Source organism: Crinia signifera, chromosome 2, assembly GCF_055691185.1.
Source record: "Crinia signifera chromosome 2, ASM5569118v1, whole genome shotgun sequence".
NCBI lineage: Eukaryota > Metazoa > Chordata > Amphibia > Anura > Myobatrachidae > Crinia > Crinia signifera.
The window spans coordinates 285,394,959-285,417,084 of record NC_139218.1 but is presented as its reverse complement, the minus strand read 5'-3'; the positions used below and the strand labels follow the sequence as shown (position 1 = coordinate 285,417,084).

The following is a 22,126-nucleotide window of genomic DNA, read 5'->3' as shown; positions in this document are numbered from 1 at the left end:
GGTGGGCGATATGTCATGCTGGACGGGTCTGTGCAGCAGCTTGGCTGCGCAGCGTGACCTCTGGCCTGACTGGGTGACTAAATTAATAAATAAAGGAGGCGCAGTAGATATAGCTTATCTAGACTTTAGTAAGGCTTTTACAATGTCCCACATCGCAGACTGCTAAATAAACTGGAAAGTTTGGAATTAGATATGAAGATGGTTCAATGGATAAGATCTTGGTTGCAAGATAGAAAACATAAAGTTGTGGTAACTGGAGTGCATTCACAAGAGGGTAATGTTACAAGTGGAACCAGTGCTTTTTAAATATCTTTATTGCTGACATTGCAAATGGTATTGAAAAGGAAAGTGTGCATTTTTGCAGGTGACACAAAGGTATGCAACAGGGTAGAAACACCAGGAGGGGTAAAACAAATGTTTGATGAGCATGGAAACTACAGTTTAATGTCCAAAAATGTAAAATCATGCACTTGGGTCTCAAAAATCCAAAGGCTAAATATATTAATAATGCCATTATAGTGGAAACTACTGAGGAAGAAAGGGATCTAGGAGTAACTATTTCAGGTGACTTAAAGGCAGGTAACCAATGTAACAAAGCAAGTCAGATGCCTGGTTGCATAAGGAGAGGAATTAGCAGCATAAAGAAAGAAGTGATAATGCCACTGTATAGGCCATTGGTGCAACCTCATCTAGAATACTGTATCCAGTTCTGGAGGCCATATCTCCAGAAGGATATAAATACTCTAGAGATGGTACAAAGAAAGGCAAATAAAATGGTGCATGACCTACATCACAAACCTTACCCAGAAAGACTAAAAAGAATATTAATATGTATAGTTTGGAGCGGAGAAAAGAAAGGGGGGGCATGATAGAAACTTTCAAATATATCAATGGTTTGAACAAGGTTGAGGAGTGAAACAATCCTCAAATGAAGGGAAGCAGTGAAACACTAGGACAGGCACTGAAATTGGAGGATGTCAATATTACTTATCCCCAAATGTAAGAATAAGGCATTTGCAAACTCTCCATTGCTGCTGGCAGCCGCATCCCCATAGATTTTTATGGAGTATGCAATGCTCCATAGAAAACTATGACTTACCAATAATGGGAATGCAAAGCATTTCTGATATCGAACCCTGTTGTAGCCTATGAGCTAAGTATTATCTAGTTCTGGTAAGGTTCCCAATGGTCAAATACCGACCACTATTGAATGATGGTCAAAATACCGACACGTTTAAAATACTGACATTCATTATGCCAACATGGTCAAAAAGTAGACATGGTTTTTCTTGATTTTTTTCTATTAAGCCGACCTGTTTATATATTTTACCATTCCAGTGGACGTGAAGGGGGAATACAATAGTGGGCTGAGCACAGAGCCGTCTTTCCCATTGGGCATGATTAGGGATGCCAATCCTGGGGCATTTTTTCGATCCCGGGATTCTGGATTGAAAAATGCTCGATCCCGGGATTCCCGGGATCCCGGGATTGGCCTCCATGGTAAAAAAAAAAAAAAAACACCACGTCCCTCCTCCCCAAACTGGCCGACCCGCACATTAACACGGCAGACTAATCCCCACTATCCCTCCTGCCCTGCGCTGTCACTTACATGATGGTGGTGACAGGCAGTAGCAGGACCATCTCCAGCGGGCATGCGGGTGGGAGCTACTCAGCTTGGCTGGGAGCTGCTCAGCGGGCGGCTAGGTGCTGCGCAGCGGGCGGCTTGGAGCTCCTTAGCGGGTGGGCGGCTGGGAGCTCCTCAGCGGGCGGGCGACCAGGTGAACAAGTTCAGAACAGTGTCTGTGTGTGCTGCAGCGGCATGACGGCAGCCGGGCTGTGCAGCATTATGTGATGTCAGAGGTCACGCTGCGTAGCCCGGCCACCGTCATGCCGCTACAGCACACACAGACACTGTTCCAAACAGCCGTCTGCTGGATTTTTACAAACCAGTACTAATCCCGCAATCCCGGGATTGGAAGGCTCAATCCCGGGATTGAAATCCCGCCGTTTTTAGGCTAAAATCCCGGGATCCCGCCGATCCCGGGATTGGCCTCCCTAGGCATGATGGGCAGCTAAACAGGGGCCCAATGATTGTAGGGCCCCATCCCAAATGGGAAAGATGGCATGGCAGCGGGCAGTGGCGGCTGACCGCTTGTACCTTAGTGCTATTTGCTGGCAGGGCGGGAAGCGCTGCTGAATTTGGAAACACTGGACAGAATTCAGCCAATCAGCATCTGGACAGTCTTTTCAAATTCAGCAGCGCTTCCCACACCGGCAAATAGCGCTACAAGCTGTTAGCCGCCGTCCCCGCTGCCCAGATCCCCGCTGCTGCACAAGGCAGGAGGTTCGATGAGGGTGATGGAGGGGGTCGGGTCCCCGCCAGTATCCATAACTCGGGGACAGTGGATTAGCCAGCCATTTAGCTCGATCAGCTCACCTGTGGGTGCTCCGCTTTCCCTCTCACTGACTGTATCGGTGATCACTGTTAACCGGAGATGTGTAGAGAGTGGCTGCAGGGCATCCCCCCTCCCCCTGCTGTGCCAGGGAGATGGCAAGTAACAAGCCACTGGCGGGGGCCAGCTGGCCGGACAGGGATCCCCCGGGTGGATCCGGTTCCATGGTGCTGCTGGGCGGGGTGATCAACCCGTCTGTCACAATCCGCAACATGAGGATGACATTTGCCATACTCTTTGGGCTCATCCAGGTCGGGAAGGTCAGCAACCAGGACATCGTGGAGACGTTGCTCAACCCGATAAGGAGGTCACATGGCGGGCGCTGCCTGCTGCAAACCCAGGAGGGGGGTTGCTACATGGATCCCATTCATTTGTATGTGCTGCTGGGTTACCCCAACATTGCTTGCAGGGAGTGCAACAAGTTGCCCGTATCCTCCCACCCCCCTGCACCCAGCACTTCCCTGCTGCCTCAAGTGCAGGGCCATCTCAACATCAATGAGGGCCCAGTGAATTATTTTGCCCAGGGGCCCTCACTGGTGTTGAGACGGCCCTGCTTATACAGTGTCCATGTTGACACAGACACCTAAAAATTTCATGGATCATTTGACCTGTTGACATTTTAAATGAGCATTATGTAATGTGATCTGGGTGCAATATTAGCGCCTAGGATTGCATTGTAAATGCGATCATTGTTAAATGGGAAAGAAAGAAAAAAAAACAATAGTAACAGAAAAAAAACAAAGAAAGCAAAGGAAAGGAAAGAAAAGCAATAGACAAAGAAAAAAAAGGCAGAAAGAAAAAAAAAAAGAAAAAAAAAGGAAAAACTAAAGAAAGCAAAAGAGATAAAGAAAAATATATGCAGCTATGTCCCTGAAAACGTCAGATTTTGGAGGCTAGCCTCAAATATTATTAAGTATTCCAAATGTGAGTATCTCTCCATTAGCACTGGCAGAAGCATTCCCCATAGGTTTGTATGGGAGATGCGATGCTGCACAGTTTACCGATATCAGAACTGAAAAGCGTTCTGGATGTCAGTACCTGTTGTAGCCTATGGGCTACAGTTCATGCGATGTAGCTCTGGAAGGGTTTCCCAGGAACCCTCTAATGGAAATGGCCCCTGTTTATGGGCAGAGACATCCGCTACCCTCACAGAACATTGCAGGGATTGGCTCCTTTTGGAGCCTTTGTCACTGCGCGTGCCAGTTGATACATTCAGCCGATAGGCTAGCATTATGCATGGTGATCAGAGCACAATATTAGCGTCCAGGAATGCACTGCAAATGCGATCACTGTTAATTGGCAAATAAAGAGAAAAACAAAGCAAAAAAAAGTGGAAAAAAGAAAAAAAAAAAAAACTTACAAAAAAGACAAAAATAAATAAAATAAAAGGACCAAAGAAAACAAGGGCTAAAATTAAAGAGAAAGAAAGGAACTCTGGTTTCTGTACTAGATTACAATTTATGACTTTACTAGTTAAAATCCTGTCAAAATGATGGCGTCTGCAATGTACTTTCACTTTGACAGGTTTACTTTAGCCCACAAACTCTTTACCCCACCCCAATCTGCTTCTACCTCCAATCTGTCTTCACAGCTCCCACTCCATATCCAGCAAGTATCAGAATTCTTTTCATTACAAACCTAAGCCAAAAGTTGTGTGAAAGAAATTTAGAAAAAAAAATAAAAAAAATTAAGTAAATTGTGTTTATATGTCATCTTCGGGGTTATTTATGTGGTGAGGGACAGGATTCATTTCTGTTGGTCCACGTATTTAAAGAGGGGAAGATACAAGCATTAGTTTTGTCTAGTATACGGACCAATTTGAATCTGAAATAATCTTGGCCAACCAACCCAAGGCACCCATCTGCAAGTGTCCCAGTTTGGGAACCACTGGGTTAAACATTGCAAGAATCACTGGTTGAGGGTACTGGTAATGGCAGCAAAGCATGCGCCTGTGTGGTCTGTGCATGTGCAGGAGTCCCAGCACTGAAGTGAGCACATGGCAGGGACAGGATCCTTTCAAAGCACTTCCATAGGAGTAGGTCAGTTAGGGGTCTGGAAGACCCACCGACAATTGTGATTCAGACTGTCATTAGTCCGACATCGGAACCCCGACTGTTAAATGCCTGACAGTCAGGATCTCGACTAACGGGCTATTCTGCCTCATGGGGTTCATGGCCACTATAGAGGCAGCATAGAATATGTGGTGAGCACAGTGAGCCACCAAGCACACAGTGTGGTGAGCCCGCAAGGGGCTTCAAAGTGCTCGCCCCACTATCGGAGTACCAGCAGTCGAGATTCCGAAGTCAGACTAATGACCGCCATACCACGCCAGTCACTTCATACATCTGTCCAATTTGCGCATCCTGCAATGCAATCTTGGGCATTGTCATCATACGACATTATGTCATTGCAAAGAAAATTATTGATAAATGGCCCTCTGTAAAAAGGGCAATAACACCACTACAAAAAACACTATAGATTAAATCACAAATATGGTAAGCATAAACTCGCTAAATGTAAGAACATACACAATGTAAAAAGAATAAGGATACATAATCTACATTGATAACAGTATGGTAGGATACTGTAACTAGATCATATTTAACAATCTTAAAAGGTTTTTTTTTTATAATGAAGTGTGACAGATAGACAAAAGTATATAAGCATATAGGGGCAGATTTATTAAGCTTTGGGAAGATATAAACTGGAGATAAAGCGGAGAAAAGGTAAAAGGAGATAAAGCACCAGCCAATCAACTCCCAACTGTCTTTTTCAAAAACAGCTGATTGGCTGGTGCTTTATCTCCTTTTACCTTTTTCTCCGCGTTATCTCCAGTTTATCTCTTCTCCAAGCTTAATAAATCTGCCCCATTGTGTACTGTTGCGTAAAAGATAGCTGCATAAAAAAAAAAAAAAAAAAGAAGAAGAAGAGGATTGCTGTATATAAACATTTGAAAATAAAAATGTAAAATACACAAAGTGAAAAAGCACAAACTTAAGGCTAGAGTATCCAAACTAAGTAATAACATAAAACTTTTCTGGATTTTACTATGTATATCTAAAATACCTTCAACTTTTGTATCATCCATGGCCTTATACTCTGTGTCCTTTATGGCAAGTTCTACCCCATAGCCAGATAGGTTCACCTTCCTTGTACTTGGATTCTGGAATTAAAGAAAATATTTGGGTACTCTTTACCTAGCACGGCGCCCATCGCGGGCATCGCGGGTACATTTATGTGTGCCCGCGACGCGACCGACGCGATGCTCACGATTTCCCATTGAAACCCATGTTAAACATGGAAATCGTGTCGGTCGCGTCGCGGCCGGCCATAAATGTGCACACGATGGCCGCGACGCGATGCCCACGATTTGCCATAGGAATTAATGTTAAAACACCCGATGGACACGATTTTAATGTTAAATGGCTCAATGGACCCGATTTTACCATAGGAAACAATGTTAAATGGGCCTTAGAGCCCAAATACTTACCCTGAACTCAGAAATGGCCCCCCCAATTTTTTACGCCACCCCACGATCAACGTGAACCCGAAGCGTGGCGAGCGCAGCGAGCCCGCGAGGGGCGGCGGTACGCGTCCTCCGACCTTTTCATACCCCCACTATCCACGTCGGCGTGGAGTTGAGAATAGAATAGTGTGGCGAGCGTAGCGAGCCACCGAGCCCGAAGCGTGGCGAGCGCAGCGAGCCCCGCGAGGGGACGCGGATACCTTCACAGCTAGACGCGTCCCCTCGCGGGCTTCACAGGTGACGCGTTTACCTGTGAAGGTATCCGCGTCCGCTCGCCACACTATTCTATTCTCAACTCCACGCCGACGTGGATAGTGGGGGTATGAAAAGGTCGGAGGACGCGTACCGCCGCCCCTCGCGGGCTCGCTGCGCTCGCCACGCTTCGGGTTCACGTTGATCGTGGGGTGGCGTACAAAATTGGGGGGGCCATTTCTGAGTTCAGGGTAATTATTTGGGCTCGAAGGCCCATTTAACATTGTTTCCTATGCTAAAATCGGGTCCATTGAGCCATTTAACATTAAAATCGTGTCCATCGGGTGTTTTAACATTAATTCCTATGGCAAATCGTGGGCATCGCGTCGCGGCCATCGTGTGCACATGTTTAGCCCGCATACGACGCGACCGACACGATTTTTTACCTCACGATGCCCACGATCAAGATCGTGGGCGCCGTGCTAGGTAAAGAGTACCTATATTTGTATTAGAACTTTAAGGGGGGTATTCAGGCCCGGCGGAAATAGTGTCCATTTCTGACATTATTGGGTCAAATGTCATTTGACTTATTCAACATGGGTGCTTTCTTCCAACTGATGGAATATATTCCCACTGTCAGAAAGTCTCTGCATCGGCAAAAATGGGCACCGATAGTCGGAGACTGGCACGGATTCGACAATCCAACAGCCGTTTCGAAAAATACAGGTTCGTCTCCATGAATATGCAAAACAAACTTGCAACATGCAAAACAAACTTCTTAAAAAGTAACAAACCAGGTAATGCTGTAATCCCATATACTTTTTTTTTATATATAGAAAAAGCAAAGTATGTAACAACTCAGTAACAATATGACGTTAATAGTAATAATTGGTACTCTTTACCTAGAACGGCGCCCATCGCGACCATCGTATGCACTAAAAACCGGGTGCGATGCCCACGATTTCCCATAGGGATCAATGTTAAAAGTCAGATTGGACGCAATTTTAGTGTTCAATGCCTCAATGCCCGCGATTTTTCCATAGGAAACCATGTTAAATGGGCCACAGAGCCCAAATAGTCACCCTAAAGTCTGAAATGGCCCCCACAATTGTTAACGCCACCCCACGATCAACGTGAACCCGAAGCGTGGCGAGTGCAGCGAGCCCGCGAGGGGCGGCGGTACGCGTCCTCCGACCTTTTCATACCCCCACTATCCACGTCGGCGTGGAGTTGAGAATAGAATAGTGTGGCGAGCGCAGCGAGCCACCGAGCCCGAAGCGTGGCGAGCCCCGCGAGGGGACGCGGATACCTTCACAGGTAAACGCGTCCCTTCGCGGGCTTCACAGGTATCCTCGTCTGCTCGCCACGCTTCGGGCTCGGTGGCTCGCTGCGCTCGCCACACGTGGATAGTGGGGGTATGAAAAGGTCGGAGGACGCGTACCGCCGGCGCTCGCCATGCTTCGGGTTCACGTTGATCGTGGGGTGGCGTTAAAAATTGTGGGGGCCATTTAAGACTTCAGGGGGACTATTAGGGCTCTGTGGCCCATTTAACATTGTTTCCTATGTAAAAATCGCGGGCATCTGACTTTTAACATTGATCCCTATGGGAAAATCGCGGCTATCGCGTCGCACCCGTTTTTTTATGTGCATACAATGACTGCGATTTTTTACCCCCGACGCCAATCGCGGGCGCCGTTCTAGGTAAAGAGTACCTAATAATTTAGTATGCACTCCTATAAATTCTTCTCCACTTCTGCCTGCAAGGGAGACAAAATTTTTACTCTTTGGGATGAATAAAGACTATTTACTAAGCCAGATAAATTTAAGGGAGACAATTAACTATATAATATTTTAAATGTCATATAATGTTAGTTAATGCTTGTTGCATGGCATACTGAATGATGTGTATGTACTGTGTGTAAATATATATATATATATATATATATATATATATATATATATATATATATATATATATATATATTTTCATGAAGCCATTTAGGCATCTTGTATGAATACGTGGGTTTTATATAAAGAAGGAGTACAAACAGTGGAGAATTTTGAGGCTCTTCCACTATCTGTGAGTCCTAGCGCTATTGAAAATATATAAATTTATAATAAATTAAAATCAATCAATCCACTGCTGCTGCAGGTGTTTAAGTGAGTCTGCTAAGAGCTCACATAAGTGGATGTTTCAGTTTGTGTGAACCTCACTGAATAAAATGAACACTGGACACACTAGAAATTTGATAAACTTTATATAAAAAAGCATGAAATTAACAACATATAGCAAAATATAAGTATATAAAAAAATCATAAACAATAACAAATATTGGAATAATTAGAGCATGCCAAATGGCGTTAATAGAACACGTAAGATTAGTGGTTAGTATGGTAAACTCCGTGCAGGTCAGGGTGTTAGTTAGTAAAGGGTTAATTCCAGTTGTTTGGTAAAGCAATGTTTTTGTAAGTCAACCAGGTATTTAGGAGAGAGCAAGTGAGTTATTTTCACATTGCACCAATTTAAAAGGTGTACAGTACTACTGAAAGTATGTTTGGACTGGTCTGAGGGTACCCCCTGGTTTGTGTGTATAGGCCAGCTTTAAATCCAGGATGTGCCCACAAGGTCTCCCTCTCCATATACTAACCCGAATAACAGCAAGTATAAAATGTAGTTAAGCTAAGTAGATAAATTACTTTGGGGCAGATTTAGTAAGCTCAGTGATAAACTGTCTGGTTTTTATCACTGGCCAATCCACTCCTACCTGTGAAGTTACAGGCTTGGTTTGAAAAATGACAGGTAGTAACTGATTGGCCGGTGATAAAAACCAGACACTTTATCACTTCACCAAGCTTAATAAATCTACCCATTTGTCTTTAGTGTAAAGGAGCCCATACACGCTCCGTTGTGTCCGGCTCTGTTCTGTACTATGCGATGCACGCTCCCGCGCATCACATAGTACGGTACAAAAAGTATGTGCTGAACATACGATGTGTGGCTAGTACAAAAAGTATCGGATCACAGTGCATGCACAAGGCATGCGATCCGATGTGTACTATTTAAGTCCCGAACGGATCCGTTAAACGGACCGTGTATGGGCAGCTTAAGTTTCATTATGCTTACCCTCTCACTGAGAAGTACTATCCCAGGTTACAGTAACAATTCTTCTATGGCTCCGCTGATTCATTTAGATAACTAAGCTAACACTCCCATAAACTGAATAGAAATACAGTCAAGCACACATACCTGGACGTAATGGCGAAGTACATAAATTATCGCTCCACTTTCTGCTTTTTCTGTAAGTGTTTTGTGAAAGTTGACAAATGCTTTTGTTCCTATTTCTGCATAGAGAATGACTACTGGTGCAGTCTTGGAAAGAGTAGGGAAGATGTGATCTCCTTTATACAAGTAAGGCCTTGGCCTGAAAACGAAAAATAAATCAAATCCTGCGACATTTATCCACAGGTTTACCCATTATTACAAATATGTACAGTACATGCAGCAATATAGATGATGGACTTGTCACATGTACCTCTCCAGTGCTTCCTTCAGAAGTTTCTTTATCTGACTTGGTTTGCAGGTGTGTTTCCCGTGAACAGAAATAAATGCGCTGCAACCTTCTGGTGGAGGCTCATCAGCAGCAAACTAGAATATTAAGAATTGGTCGTAAGTTGCTTTATTTGCATTGAGACTACACAATCATCGTGCATTTCTTTAGTAAAATTGCTTGCTCTTTAACTACTGCAGATGCAAAGTGTTGTGGTAAGAATAATGTGTAATAGTAAGTACAGATCCTCCAACACAATATCCTCCAATATGACCCTTCGCACTCATAATATATGCTCCCAACATACCTAATCACTTCATTTCACTATTGAAATTTCCTGTATTAAATTAATTCATTGATAAGAGGGTGATTTAGTTAACAGCAATGCATTCATTATCACAGGTCATTTTTATATTAAATTAAGTGGGAAGCTTTGGTGCAAAATATTTTATACTTGTTGGCAGGAGTCACGTTGGAGGGTATGCAAGTCCAGAGAACCAAATGGCACATACCAACATTACATACTGCAGTGAGGACATTCGCCAACCGCAGACAAACTGAGGTAGTAAAGAAACTACTTTGGTTATTTATCAGCTAACCCACTGGATAACTGTTGAGGATTTTTTTTTACCATGAAATCAAGAATTCTATCTTCTCCTACAAACTCTATAAAATAATGCTATAGAAAAAAGCTAGATACTCACCACAAAGCTTACTAGAACTTACACAAGTAATCTCATCTCTACCTATCAGAATATATAGAATACAAATACCTCCATTTGTGAAATTCTCTGGAAACCAAACTAAGAAGAACGCTTTTTTTTTTTTTAACAGAGTACCGGTATATTTTTATATTTACTGTTGCTCAATACGGCTTATGTAACTGCACATTCAACGGATCGCATTTTGAAATCACGGTATTGTTTATATTGTTATATAAAATCATTTCTATTTAGAAGGCCTAGCGAGCCTATCCTGAATTTATGCTGTGTGTTCAATTCTTACACTTCCCATTCTCCAAATTATATCAGACACATCTTGGTGTATCGGACACCACTGTCAGGTCCTACTGGGTGCAGACAGATACTGTAATTGGCATAAGAGACATTAGTGTGGGAGAATAGGCCTGATTCAGACCTGATCGCATGGCAGCAAATTTGCACAGGGGAAGAATATCACATTTATGCACATTCGTATGGGCCACAATGCAGAACTATAATTTCTTCAATGCACCCCCTCTGCCACATCTATCCTCAGATGTGATGGGTTCCACTGGGCATCACTGCCCCTTGCTCTGTCGATAATACTGGGCATCACTGCCCCTTGCTCTGTCGATAATACTGGGCATCACTGCCCCTTGCTCTGTCGATAATACTGGGCATCACTGCCCCTTGCTCTGTCGATAATACTAGGCATCACTGCCCCTTGCTCTGTCGATAATACTGGGCATCACTGCCCCTTGCTCGGTCGATAATACTGGGCATCACTGCCCCTAGCTCGGTCGATAATACTGGGCATCACTGCCCCTTGCTCGGTCGATAATACTGGGCATCACTGCCCCTAGCTCGGTCGATAATACTGGGCATCACTGCCCCTTGCTCTGTCGATAATACTAAGGAGATTATTAATATAGTTACAGAGGTTTCAATACATGCCCTGCAGGATATAGTGAGTACGCAAGCTTAGACCAAAAACTGGATGAATTGAAAAACTGGAATAGGCATGGAAATATAGGATTTATGGGCCCCAATGATTCTGTAAAATATTTACAATTTATTAATTGTACAAATACTATGGGGATTATTCTGGTTCATTTGCTCGGATACCAATTCGCATCCTTGTGAGTGGGATCCCACCTTGCGAATGGTGGTACGCCGGCCCACCTTTCACAAGGCGCATACGTTCCCAATGGCTGTGAAGAGATGTTTTACATAAATATCCATTCGATTGCCACAGGGACCATCCCATATCTTTCGATGGTCACTGACCATCAACAGATGTGGAAGGTGCATGCATATGTAAGGTTGCTCTGAGCAACCTTACATATGCGTATATGCTTGGGGGAAGTGGGCAGGCAGCTGACATCTGGTGATATGCTAATGGTGCTTTACACCACTGCATCCAACACTTGCCATTGGATTTGGCATTGCGAGGCATGCATGCTCGGCAATGGAAACCCATTCCATTACGTTCCCACTGCACAGTTTTTGTGCTTATATTAATGCTAGTAGAAGTTCAGAACGCTTCAGCTATGGATTCAGCAGAGCACTGGCAACGTTTATGCACCATGTGCCTTAGCAGACGTTGACAATGTTTTGTGATATTGTGTGGTCTTCCACTTCATGGTTGAATTGCTGTTCTTCCTTAACCCTTTGAGTGCCAACATCTGGGAGAGATGTGCAAAATATCTGCTAAAAATACCAGCATCGCTCACATTAGTTATATTTATTCAAATAAAAAACATTGTGTTAAAAAAAAAAAAAAAAAAAGGGAAGATAATATTTTCTATATAAAAAAAAGGAAGCAATTACAGGTCATTACTATAAAATAAAAAAAGTTTTGATCATGGAATATCCAGAAGGATGACATTTCATGAACAACTTATTGCACAGTTGCCATACTATCACAGTACCACACTTGAAGTCGGAACGGCCCATTTTGTATCACAAATGTTTGTAATTGGAGACTGCATGGCTAGGTGCTTGATTTTATAAACCTCTGATAACGGGTATGATTGAAAAAAACTATTTAATAATTAACAGATGTGGCCAAAAGTATTTAGATTTTGCAAGCCTTTTGTATTCAGGATTATAGGGATTTCCCCCAAATTGGATGGGTATACAGATTGGGGGGGGGGGGGGGGGGGGGTGTGATTTAATAGCATGAGAGATTCAGAAAGTGAGAGATTTGGTAAGATATCTCCAGTTTTTTTAAAGCGGCATTTATACTGAAAAAACAGTTTCTGAATATCTCATCCTATTGTTTCACCCTAGATCTGTGATGTTAGGACAATAGTAACAGACCAAAAAGGGGATTTTTGTAAGAACTTACCGTTCGAACCCCTTTCTCTGAGTCCAGTCCAGTGATACAGCTAACCTTGGGATGTAGGAGGGTCCGCAGGAGCCAAGGCACCTATGCTGAAAGCTTTTCCCCTGGACGCAGGCTCCTCCCCTTCCGCATCCCATCATGCTTCAGTTCAACTTAAAAAGCACACTAGGATACACAACTCAGTACAATGCCCGACATCTTATATGCACAATCATATTACCATAACATGACACACATGAACGGTATGACTTACTGAGCGTAGGGGAGGGATCGCTGTGTCACCGGACTGGACTCAGAGAAAGGGGTTTGAACGGTAAGTTCTTAAAAAAATCCCTTTTTCTCTTTCATCCAGTCTGGTGACACAGCTAACCTTGGGACGTTCACGAGCCGGTCCTTTGGGAGGGTACGCTCAGACTGTCCTCCGACGCGAACTCATGGAACCTGTAAAATTGGTAAAGGTTTGAATAGAGGACCTAGTGGCAGCCCTGCACAACTGCTCCGCTGTAGCCCCATGACACACAGCCCAAGAGGAAGCAACTGACCTGGTGGTGTGTGCATTGATTCGAGAAGTAACAGGTCTACCCACCTTAGTGTAAGCAAAGGCAATTACAGACCTCAGCCATCTGCTTAGAAGCAGGCCAACCTCTCTTATGCACATCATACAGAACCAACAACAGATGTTTTGCAGATGTCCTTTACCCTTTACACGTAAAATTCGCAAGGCGCGAACTACGTCCAACTTTCTTAATTTGTCCCTATTTTTTGCCCTTTCTGGAGGGGAAAACACCGGGAGCACATTCTCCTGGTTTAAATGAAAAGAAGAAACCACTTTTGGTAAAAACTTAGGCACTGTTCAAAGCACAGCCCTATCATCATGGAAAATTAAATGCGGAGATTTACAGAACAAAGCTCCTAACTCCGAAACACGTCTAGCCGAAGCAATTGCTAACAAAAAAGTTAGTTTCCAAGAAACAAACTTAAGGTCGGCCGACCTTAATGGTTCAAATTGTTTCAAAAGGCTGACAGAACCAAAAGCTAAATCCCAAGGCGCCACCGACTGCCTATATGGTGGTTTTAACCTGGTAACACCCTGTAAGAAGAAGGTTTGAACTTCAGGTAAAAATGCTATCCTTTTCTGGAAGAAAATGGACAGCTGTACTTTCAGAGACTGTAATCCCAGTCCAGATGAGAAACCATCCTGCAGGAACTCCAATAATCTAGACACCTTGAACCTGGAGGTGTGTACTTTCTGACGCTCACACCACCTGATGTAAATCATCCAGACTCGGTGATCATTAGCAGCTGAGACAGGTTTACGAGCCCTAAGCATAGTCTGGATAACTGCATCAGAGAGACCCTTCTTTTTTAGAAAAAAGGTCTCATAAGCCAGGCGGAACGGAGACGAGCCAGGTCCAGGAAAGGCCCTTGTCTTAGGAGATGAAGAGGAAGAGGCCAAGATTCCACTGATAACCTCAGAATGTCCGAATACCAGGACCTCTTGGGCCAGTCCGGCGCAATCAGAATGGCCTGCACTTGCTGAGACTTCACTCTTCTCAACACCCTCGGTTTTATTGTGAACGGAGGAAAAATGTAGACCAGGTGAAAATGCCATGGAACCGTCATGGCATCCACTACCCAAGCGGTTGAATCCCTGGTCCTGGAACAAAATTTCGGAACCTGACAGTTGTTACTGGATGCCATTAGATCCACCTCTGGGAGCCCCCAGCGACTCTGGGGTGCTCCCCTGAGTCCGAATGTAAGTATAAACAAATGGGAGAGAAAAGAAAGAGGACTCTTTTTTTGGGGGCACTCTTGGAATATGATAAAAATAAAACTTAACTTTTATTAGTAGTATTTAAAAAGAGGGAGTTGGACGATGTAGCCTGTGACCCAAAATCTCAGATCAGTCTTGTAGTGAACTTTTGAAAAAATATATATGATATGCGCTGGGGATTTTGATGTTCGTTATCTACTTCCAGTTTGGGATGTGATGTGTGCCTAGTGAGCCCATGGGCTATATTTTAACTTGGACTTGCTAGAGGCAAATTTGGGAAAATTATGTATGTGTTCAAATAATATCAAATACAATCCAAAAGAAGGGGGGTACATATCAGATTTATGATCCTGCTAGAGGCAACCTATACCATGCAACAGTAATAGAATAAAATCAGAAAAACAGTCATAATCTTAATCCCATCAAGTCAAACATAATGGGGAATATACAATGTGGCTGGCGAGGGTTTTTTTTATGGCAAGGGTGGCTTGTTTTCAGCGAGGATCACTGAAAAACAAGCCATCCTCGTCGTTTAACCCCCTCGCCAGCCGCTCCCCAAAAGGAGGTTCGCCGCAAATGCAGCGAGCCCGCTGCATATAGCTGCAAGCCTTGCCGTTTTGACATCCACACTCACCGTTTCCAACTTTTTAAAAAGAAACAGCGACTGAAGTGGGGTGGGTTGAATACTGAAGGTTGGCTATTACTGGCTCCCAGTAACATTCTGAGGCTCTCTCATCTGTTGATATATACTGCCATACATCGCTGTGCCGCCTGATCCCATCCGAACTCAGCAGCTAAGCAGTGATTGGCTGGATCAGTACCTCTTGGGAGACCACCAGGGAATATCCAGTGCTGTATTCGCATCCAGACAGCAGAAGCAGCAAATGCATACAAAGAGCATTCCTCTATCCTAAAAACTCTTGTTATATCTCTATAACCACCAAACCTGTGACTGACACCGTATTGAAGGCATTTCCTGTCAGTAACCTGTGTAGCACTCTGTAGTAGAGTATATTATACACTCCAGGGTCCTGATCAAGAATGATTGACAATATTTGTATTGGTGCATAGAATATCCATGTCACTATATATCTTTCTCTTGATCAAGAAATCATTTGGGACTGGGAAACTTCCTGTAAAACATTTTCGCCTATCTGAATGACGTTGTGCAACAATTAACCTAGAATATTGTTATTCTCTACATATATTCCAATTGATGCCTCTTTTTCTGTGACATGTATATTTATGTATCAATTTCATGTATACATTTTAAATATTAAGAAATAAAGGTTAGATTTTACTTCACCCATTTCTCACATTCTTTCACTGATTCTATTACTACATAAGCGTGAACCCAAAAAACCCTAGTGTTCTTCCTACGTCTTTCTCTAGACATCCACTTTAATTCGGTGATGTGATGACCTTCTGCGGTAACTTGCTGGGACTGTAATTATTTTTATTGCCTGATGGAGTCCCAGAAGAAAATAGTTTGAGGACCTCTGATCTAGACCATAAATTATTGGATATGCCTCCCAAAACTACGGATTCCAACCCAAATACAGACAACTGCAAGACTATAAGACACAGACTAGGGAGCAATCACAGATCTGACTTTTCCATTCTTCGAAAAGTTTGGCTAAATGAGTAAACATGGAAAATGGAGCTATCTGGGCATCCAGCATGAGCTTTATCGGTACCAATCTAGCAAATGAAAGAGTCTAGTGCCAATATTTGACAGTGCTAGCAGTTCATTTAATACAAGGGAAGGAAGTAGACAACATGAGCCCAGCATATATGGATATGTATTTGGCAGTGGTTAAAGGAATTGATGGTAATGCCCCCTTCAAGTAAATAAGAGCTGCAGTGCTGTAACATCAAATGCAGTCCAGTAAAGCGAACTGCAAAGGTATAAGTTAATGGAGGTGATGGAGCACAGGGGTGAAAAGGGGCCCAGGGTAGCTGACTGGAGTGACTGTATTGTAGTGTACCACAATGCTCCAATGGGTTTCCAGAGTCCAATGTAAGGCCATTCTAGCAACTCTATAGCAGGAGCAGAGACCCAGCCATATCATGTCTTGAAAAAAAAAAAACCTTAGGGTTTTGAAACACATTGGCTTGGAGGAAAGGATCCAGGGGATTGCCGGGGACGCCCGCTGGGCTAATTCCATAATGCCTTTAGGTCTGTAATATATGTGGACATATACCTCTGGTGAGAGTCCTCTTGTTTGCACTTTATTTCTTTTAGGAATTTTATTAAAAACTGTATTGCACTATATGTGTTTTTTTCCTGTATTTTATATGCACATTGGAGTTGGAAAAGGAATCGATTTCATGGTGACAATACTGCTCCATTGAAAGTTTGATTTGTATACTGGGAAAGTATACAACATCAAAGGGTATGAGTCAGTAATTATCCCAAATAACCAGAAAGAGTTTATAGAGGTTGATTCCTAAAATTAGGTTAGCAGGATCTCCAGTGTACAAGCACTTATCGGTTAAGCAGGATAGTGTAGGAACACTGATCTAGAAACTGAAGTGCATCATACAAAAGCAAGAACCTAGGTACTCTGCCTCTGAAAGAGTAATTTTACTGGCAATGTACTGCCAGGACTTTCTGCTCTACAAAGGGCATATTGAGCGATTAAACCTTCCAATTACATGAACAGGCTTGCTGCACTCCGATTGGTTGGATGACTGGGTGGCATTATACTAAAATGGCAGCATGCCATGAAGTGCAACTGTGAGGAGCACCAGAAGAGAACACCAGCCACCTGTAAGTAAGTGCACTATGGGAGCAAAGTGTACAACACAGGACCTGGTAATAGGTCTTTTGGGAGTCAGTGCATGAAATGGTACATATAAGTAATGCAATAAAGAAAAATGTAAATGTTAGCTTGCCAGTGAAATTTGTATGTGTATGTACATAAAAACACATACTGTACACACATTTATTATTTTTTTCAACAAGGTAATTCTGCAACTATAACCTAATGTAGCTTTCACATCACATAAAACATTTTGAAACATTTTGAAAAACTGTAATTTTAAATGGTATTTTTAACGGGTCTAGTGTTCATATTGCAGCAGATTACCATTTAAAAATACCGTTTAAGTACAATTCACATCACCAGTCAAGCCGTTTAACCTCTGAACACGTTTCTACCCACAGCTTATTTCCTGGTTCAGGGAAGGGACACAAGACAAGGGACAGCCTATCACAGTGCTCTAACCTTTATTTTTTACTAAATACCATTTCAGTGCCATTCAGACAGCACAAAAAACGGCTCTGAATTGGCTTTAAAACGGGTAGGACTCTGCTTTTTAAACGTGTTGAAATACCAGTTAACTTTAAATGGTATTTCAACTATGACACTTTCACACTGCAGCCTTAAACGTTTTAAAAGGCAAAAAAACGGCAATATACCGTTTTAAAAGTGTGATGTGAAAGCTACATAATACAGGCCTTGAGTAATATTCACAATAGAATACAATTTAAATCATAGAATATCACAAGTTACAAAAGGTGGTTACATAACAATTCAGTACAAGACAAGACAGAGGATATCAGTATGGAAGAACAGCAAGTGAATGCAACAAGTTTCAACCAGAGTTAATGATAGTACAGTCTATTCCTGTGTGCCTCCTGGTATCGATCAAAGTTGAACTATGCAGTAAAGGTTTACGTTTCATAACAGATTAATTTTTCTACACTCAATCACAAAAGGCACAATAAAACTTAAAGGGTATGGAAACACTGTCATATTTACGATGAAGCGCAAAACATCCAACATTGTTCATCTTTAACACTTTTAGTTCTGGTTTGCTTGGGCAACACTGTTCTGAAACATACCAGTGATATTTCTTATTGTTTATGTTTTTTGTGATTTTTAAAAAATTCAAAAAGTTTTTTTTAAAATACACATAGTTACAAGGTGCTTTTGTGTAGCATATGAAATCTGAATATACTCAGGGATTAAAGTGGTCCAGGACTGCCATCTGGCAGTTAAAATTTGAGGCAGAACAAGTTCTGCTTCCATCCACCCAGTAACTATTGGTTGTAAGAATCATAGCCTGCCCTGCAAGCTTCTCTATGGTGGCTGCTCTGCCTCAGCCCATTCAGAACATAGGCAGCTGGGGCTATCATGTTAAGAAGACTCTTTTCTGAGTGTCCCACCTCCACACTCCCACCTTATCTAGTCACCCACAAAGTACAGGCTGATGCTGGGTGGCTGCAGTGCTGCCAAATAACTATGGTCTCACAGATGCTGAGTCCCCTTTAATATGTGGCAGCTTAGTAGCCACCAGTAACAACCTGTAGTTCGTGATGGGTGCGCAGTGGCAGGGCAGCAGTGAAAAATGACAGTCAGTGACTGAGTGAGTCTTTGTCTCGAAGACAGAGCAGAAGCTCTTCCTGGCTTTGGGGCTAAACTATGGTTGCCCTTGCTGACCCGCTGAGCAACACACACCTACACCACTCATTTTAGTAGATATGGTGAATTGGTGCTACAGTTACTCTCCTCTGGCAGCAGAGTTGAGAATGAGCACTCTGATGTCATCATGCGCCTATGTCGAATGCATCAGTCTACACGCATAAAGAGGAGCTGCCCAGAGAGGAGGCCCCACATGGATGCAGATAAGGGGTACTAGCAGTGGCACAAGAGGGAAGTGGGAGGAGGGGGGGGGGGAGTGTCTACTAATGAGTTGTGTCAGCAAAGAGCTCCATCATGGATAAGATGAGACAGGGGGAGAGCGGTGTGAGGTGCAAGCTGTATAAGAGCAGAGATATATCTATAAGCAGCACTACTGTGGTTGTAATGTGTAAGAGACACTACTGTGGGCATAATGTGCAGCTGCTAGTTTTGAGTGCCCAAAGCAGTTATTCAAGTGCTGCTGTCTGGCGCTGGCATTTCAACTTGCGCCACCCAGGGCTGTGTGCTCTTTGATTAAGCAGGACTTTTCGTGCGGCACCAGTTAAGTTAGGTGGGGTTGGGCGCTTTACACAGCTATACCCTTCACTATTTGGCAAGATCAGTGCAATAAAAAAAAAAAAAAAAAAGAAGATTAGTGTTTATAACTGTTTAATTTCCCCCCAAAAGTGTATAAGTGGCATCGCGTGTAAGATGCACTACTACCGTAGGCATTGCATGTAAGGGGCACTATTTTGTGGAAAAAGATGAATATAGAGGTCTACTGTGTGGTATAACATTAATACGGAGCACTACTGTGTTGTAATGTGAGCAAAGGGTACTAATGTGTGTAAAGAGAGCAAGAGGCAGCATTAAATGGGTTAATATGAATTAGGGGCACTATGGGCCTGATTCACAGTCTATCACAAATGCAAAATCTTTCTTAAATGGGCAAAACAATGTGCACTGCAGGGAGGGCAAATGTAATATGAGCAGAGAGTTAGATTTGGGAAAGTTATTTTGTTTCTGAGCAAGGATAATACTGGATGCTGTATTTTTAAACTATTCATAAAACTTGAAAGGATCAGGTGTAAACTTAAGTTTAAGCAGTGGCGTCACTAGGTGGGTGTGGCCCGCACCGGGTGTCACTCTCAGTGGGGTGACACCAAAATCATCCGCGCTACCACACCCCACTGCCATGACTCCAGTCCTCAGTCAGGCAGTCCACTCCGCACCCGCTGCAGGCAGCTCCGGCCCCAGTCAGCCCTGTCATTACGCACCGCCCGTCCTGTCCCTCCCTGATGTGACCAGTGGTGCCCGCCCGCCGCTACTACCCACAGCACACTGTGGCCAGGCACCGTCTCCAGCACACCACCACCAGGCAGTCAGCAGCTTAGCCTCAGCGTGCCGAGGCCTCCTCCGTGGCGGGTTCCGGAGTCGGGGGACACGTTCACCTGCTGCCAGTGCTCACTCCACCCCAGTATTAATTCACCAGGGTGACCAGGATATATATATCCAACTTGGGTGTCCCGGGCCCAGTCACATGCTCCTCTCACCAGTTTGAAGGCTCAGCCTCCGGTAAGTAATGTGCCACAATGACATTCCAGAAGCCAGGGATAAGTCCGGGCAATGCAGTATGAATGGGTTGTGCATGTGGGGTGTTACTGACAGTGATGCAATCTGCAGGTACACAATACAATCACGGTACAGCAGGACATAGCAATGGTGAGATGCTGGTGATTGAATCATCATCATTATCATCATCAGATCGCCTGTGATTCAAAATAATTTTGCAGTATGTAATCACTAGTGACATTCTCCATGGGATGCAGTCAAAATACCGACAACCATTGACCGACGGTGAAAATCCCGACAAGGTCAAAATACAGACATTTAAAATCCCGACAAGGTCAAAATCCTGACACGGACAAAATACCGACATATAGAATGTAGACAGGTGAAAAAGTCAACATGACTTTGGGTCGACAGGTCGATATGGGTTTTTTCACTGTTTTTTGACTCGACATGTGCCAACAGGCGATATTTCATGCCCTACCATCCACTAGGACGTGGTGGGAGAATAAAATAGTGTCCGTGCCTGAAGCATTGCGAGCGAAGTGAGGAGCTGCGGTTGATTTCCAACTGTGTCCATGTCAACTGTGTCGACATTCGGGTAAAAAAAAAAAGTGAAAAAACCCATGTCGACCTCAAGACCTGTCGACCGAAAGTCATTTTCATCTGTCTACATTCTATATGTCGGTATTTTGACCTTGTCGGGATTTTAAATGCAGGGACAGATGTGAATGTTCAAATACTCTCTGTAAAGCGCTGCGGAACATGTGTGCACTATATAAGAAACTGCTAATAAATAAATAAGGCCCCAAGTACTGGGTGAATATATTTGCAATAAACAGCTCTTCTTGTCGCGCCAGGCATCGTTTTGTCAAATAGAGCAAATACTAGGAGCTCAATCAGCTCCTGCTGATTAAAATGATATGCAGCATGTCTATTTAGTGTGTGTCTGACTGCATGTGCATACGAAATGCTGTTACACACTTCTGTCACACACTGAATATGAACATGCAATATATAATTTTCACTCTTTTTTGCAATCAGGCACTACATAATGGAATAAGTTGAACAAAAGACACTTGGCACTACAAAATTGAATGGTGCGCATGCGTTATGTATGATGCTATTTGTATCACGTGGAGTATCAATGTATGTGGGCACATCTGTAGGAGGATAAATCCAGAATCAGGTTATATATGAAACATAACTTTAAACATTGCTCATATTGAAACATTTCATGGGCATTACAGTCAAGTAAGGTGTTCAGAAGAATCTTACAAAAAGGGATTAGGATAATTAAATCCAGTAATTAACCTAATAATAAGACAAGTAAATAAACAAAATACCTGCTGGAACATCTGAACAGTGGGAGAATATGCTCTGATAGAAAATGCAAATTTCAGCAAAGTGAGTTGCAGGTCAGACAGGAACTGGCCAGCTTTCTTTAATAATAAGTTGTAGTAGGAAACCTCCGAACCTAAAAATAATTGAAAATCAATAAGAGTTTAACAAAAAAATAACTGACAATGAGTTTAAACCGCAAATATTTTATACATTTGATATAGGATCATTATATTTCTGTATGATCTTGTGAGGTAAACAGTAGA

At 43.1% G+C, this 22,126-nt stretch overlaps 1 protein-coding gene and 1 pseudogene across 1 annotated transcript in view; one reads left to right on the top strand and one right to left on the bottom strand.

Moving 5' to 3' along the window:
- UGGT2 (UDP-glucose glycoprotein glucosyltransferase 2) overlaps window positions 1–22,126 on the bottom strand; it is a 290,033-nt gene that overhangs the window by 262,654 nt on the left and 5,253 nt on the right. Inside the window, exons 3-6 of the mRNA XM_083168784.1 lie at window positions 21,866–21,996; window positions 9,705–9,817; window positions 9,419–9,593; window positions 5,520–5,616 (exon numbers count right to left, since the gene is read on the bottom strand). Of these exons, the coding sequence (XP_083024910.1) occupies window positions 5,520–5,616; window positions 9,419–9,593; window positions 9,705–9,817; window positions 21,866–21,996 (516 nt within the window). The remainder of the gene's footprint in view (window positions 1–5,519; window positions 5,617–9,418; window positions 9,594–9,704; window positions 9,818–21,865; window positions 21,997–22,126) is intronic.
- LOC146061011 (5S ribosomal RNA) lies at window positions 15,286–15,402 on the top strand (annotated as a pseudogene).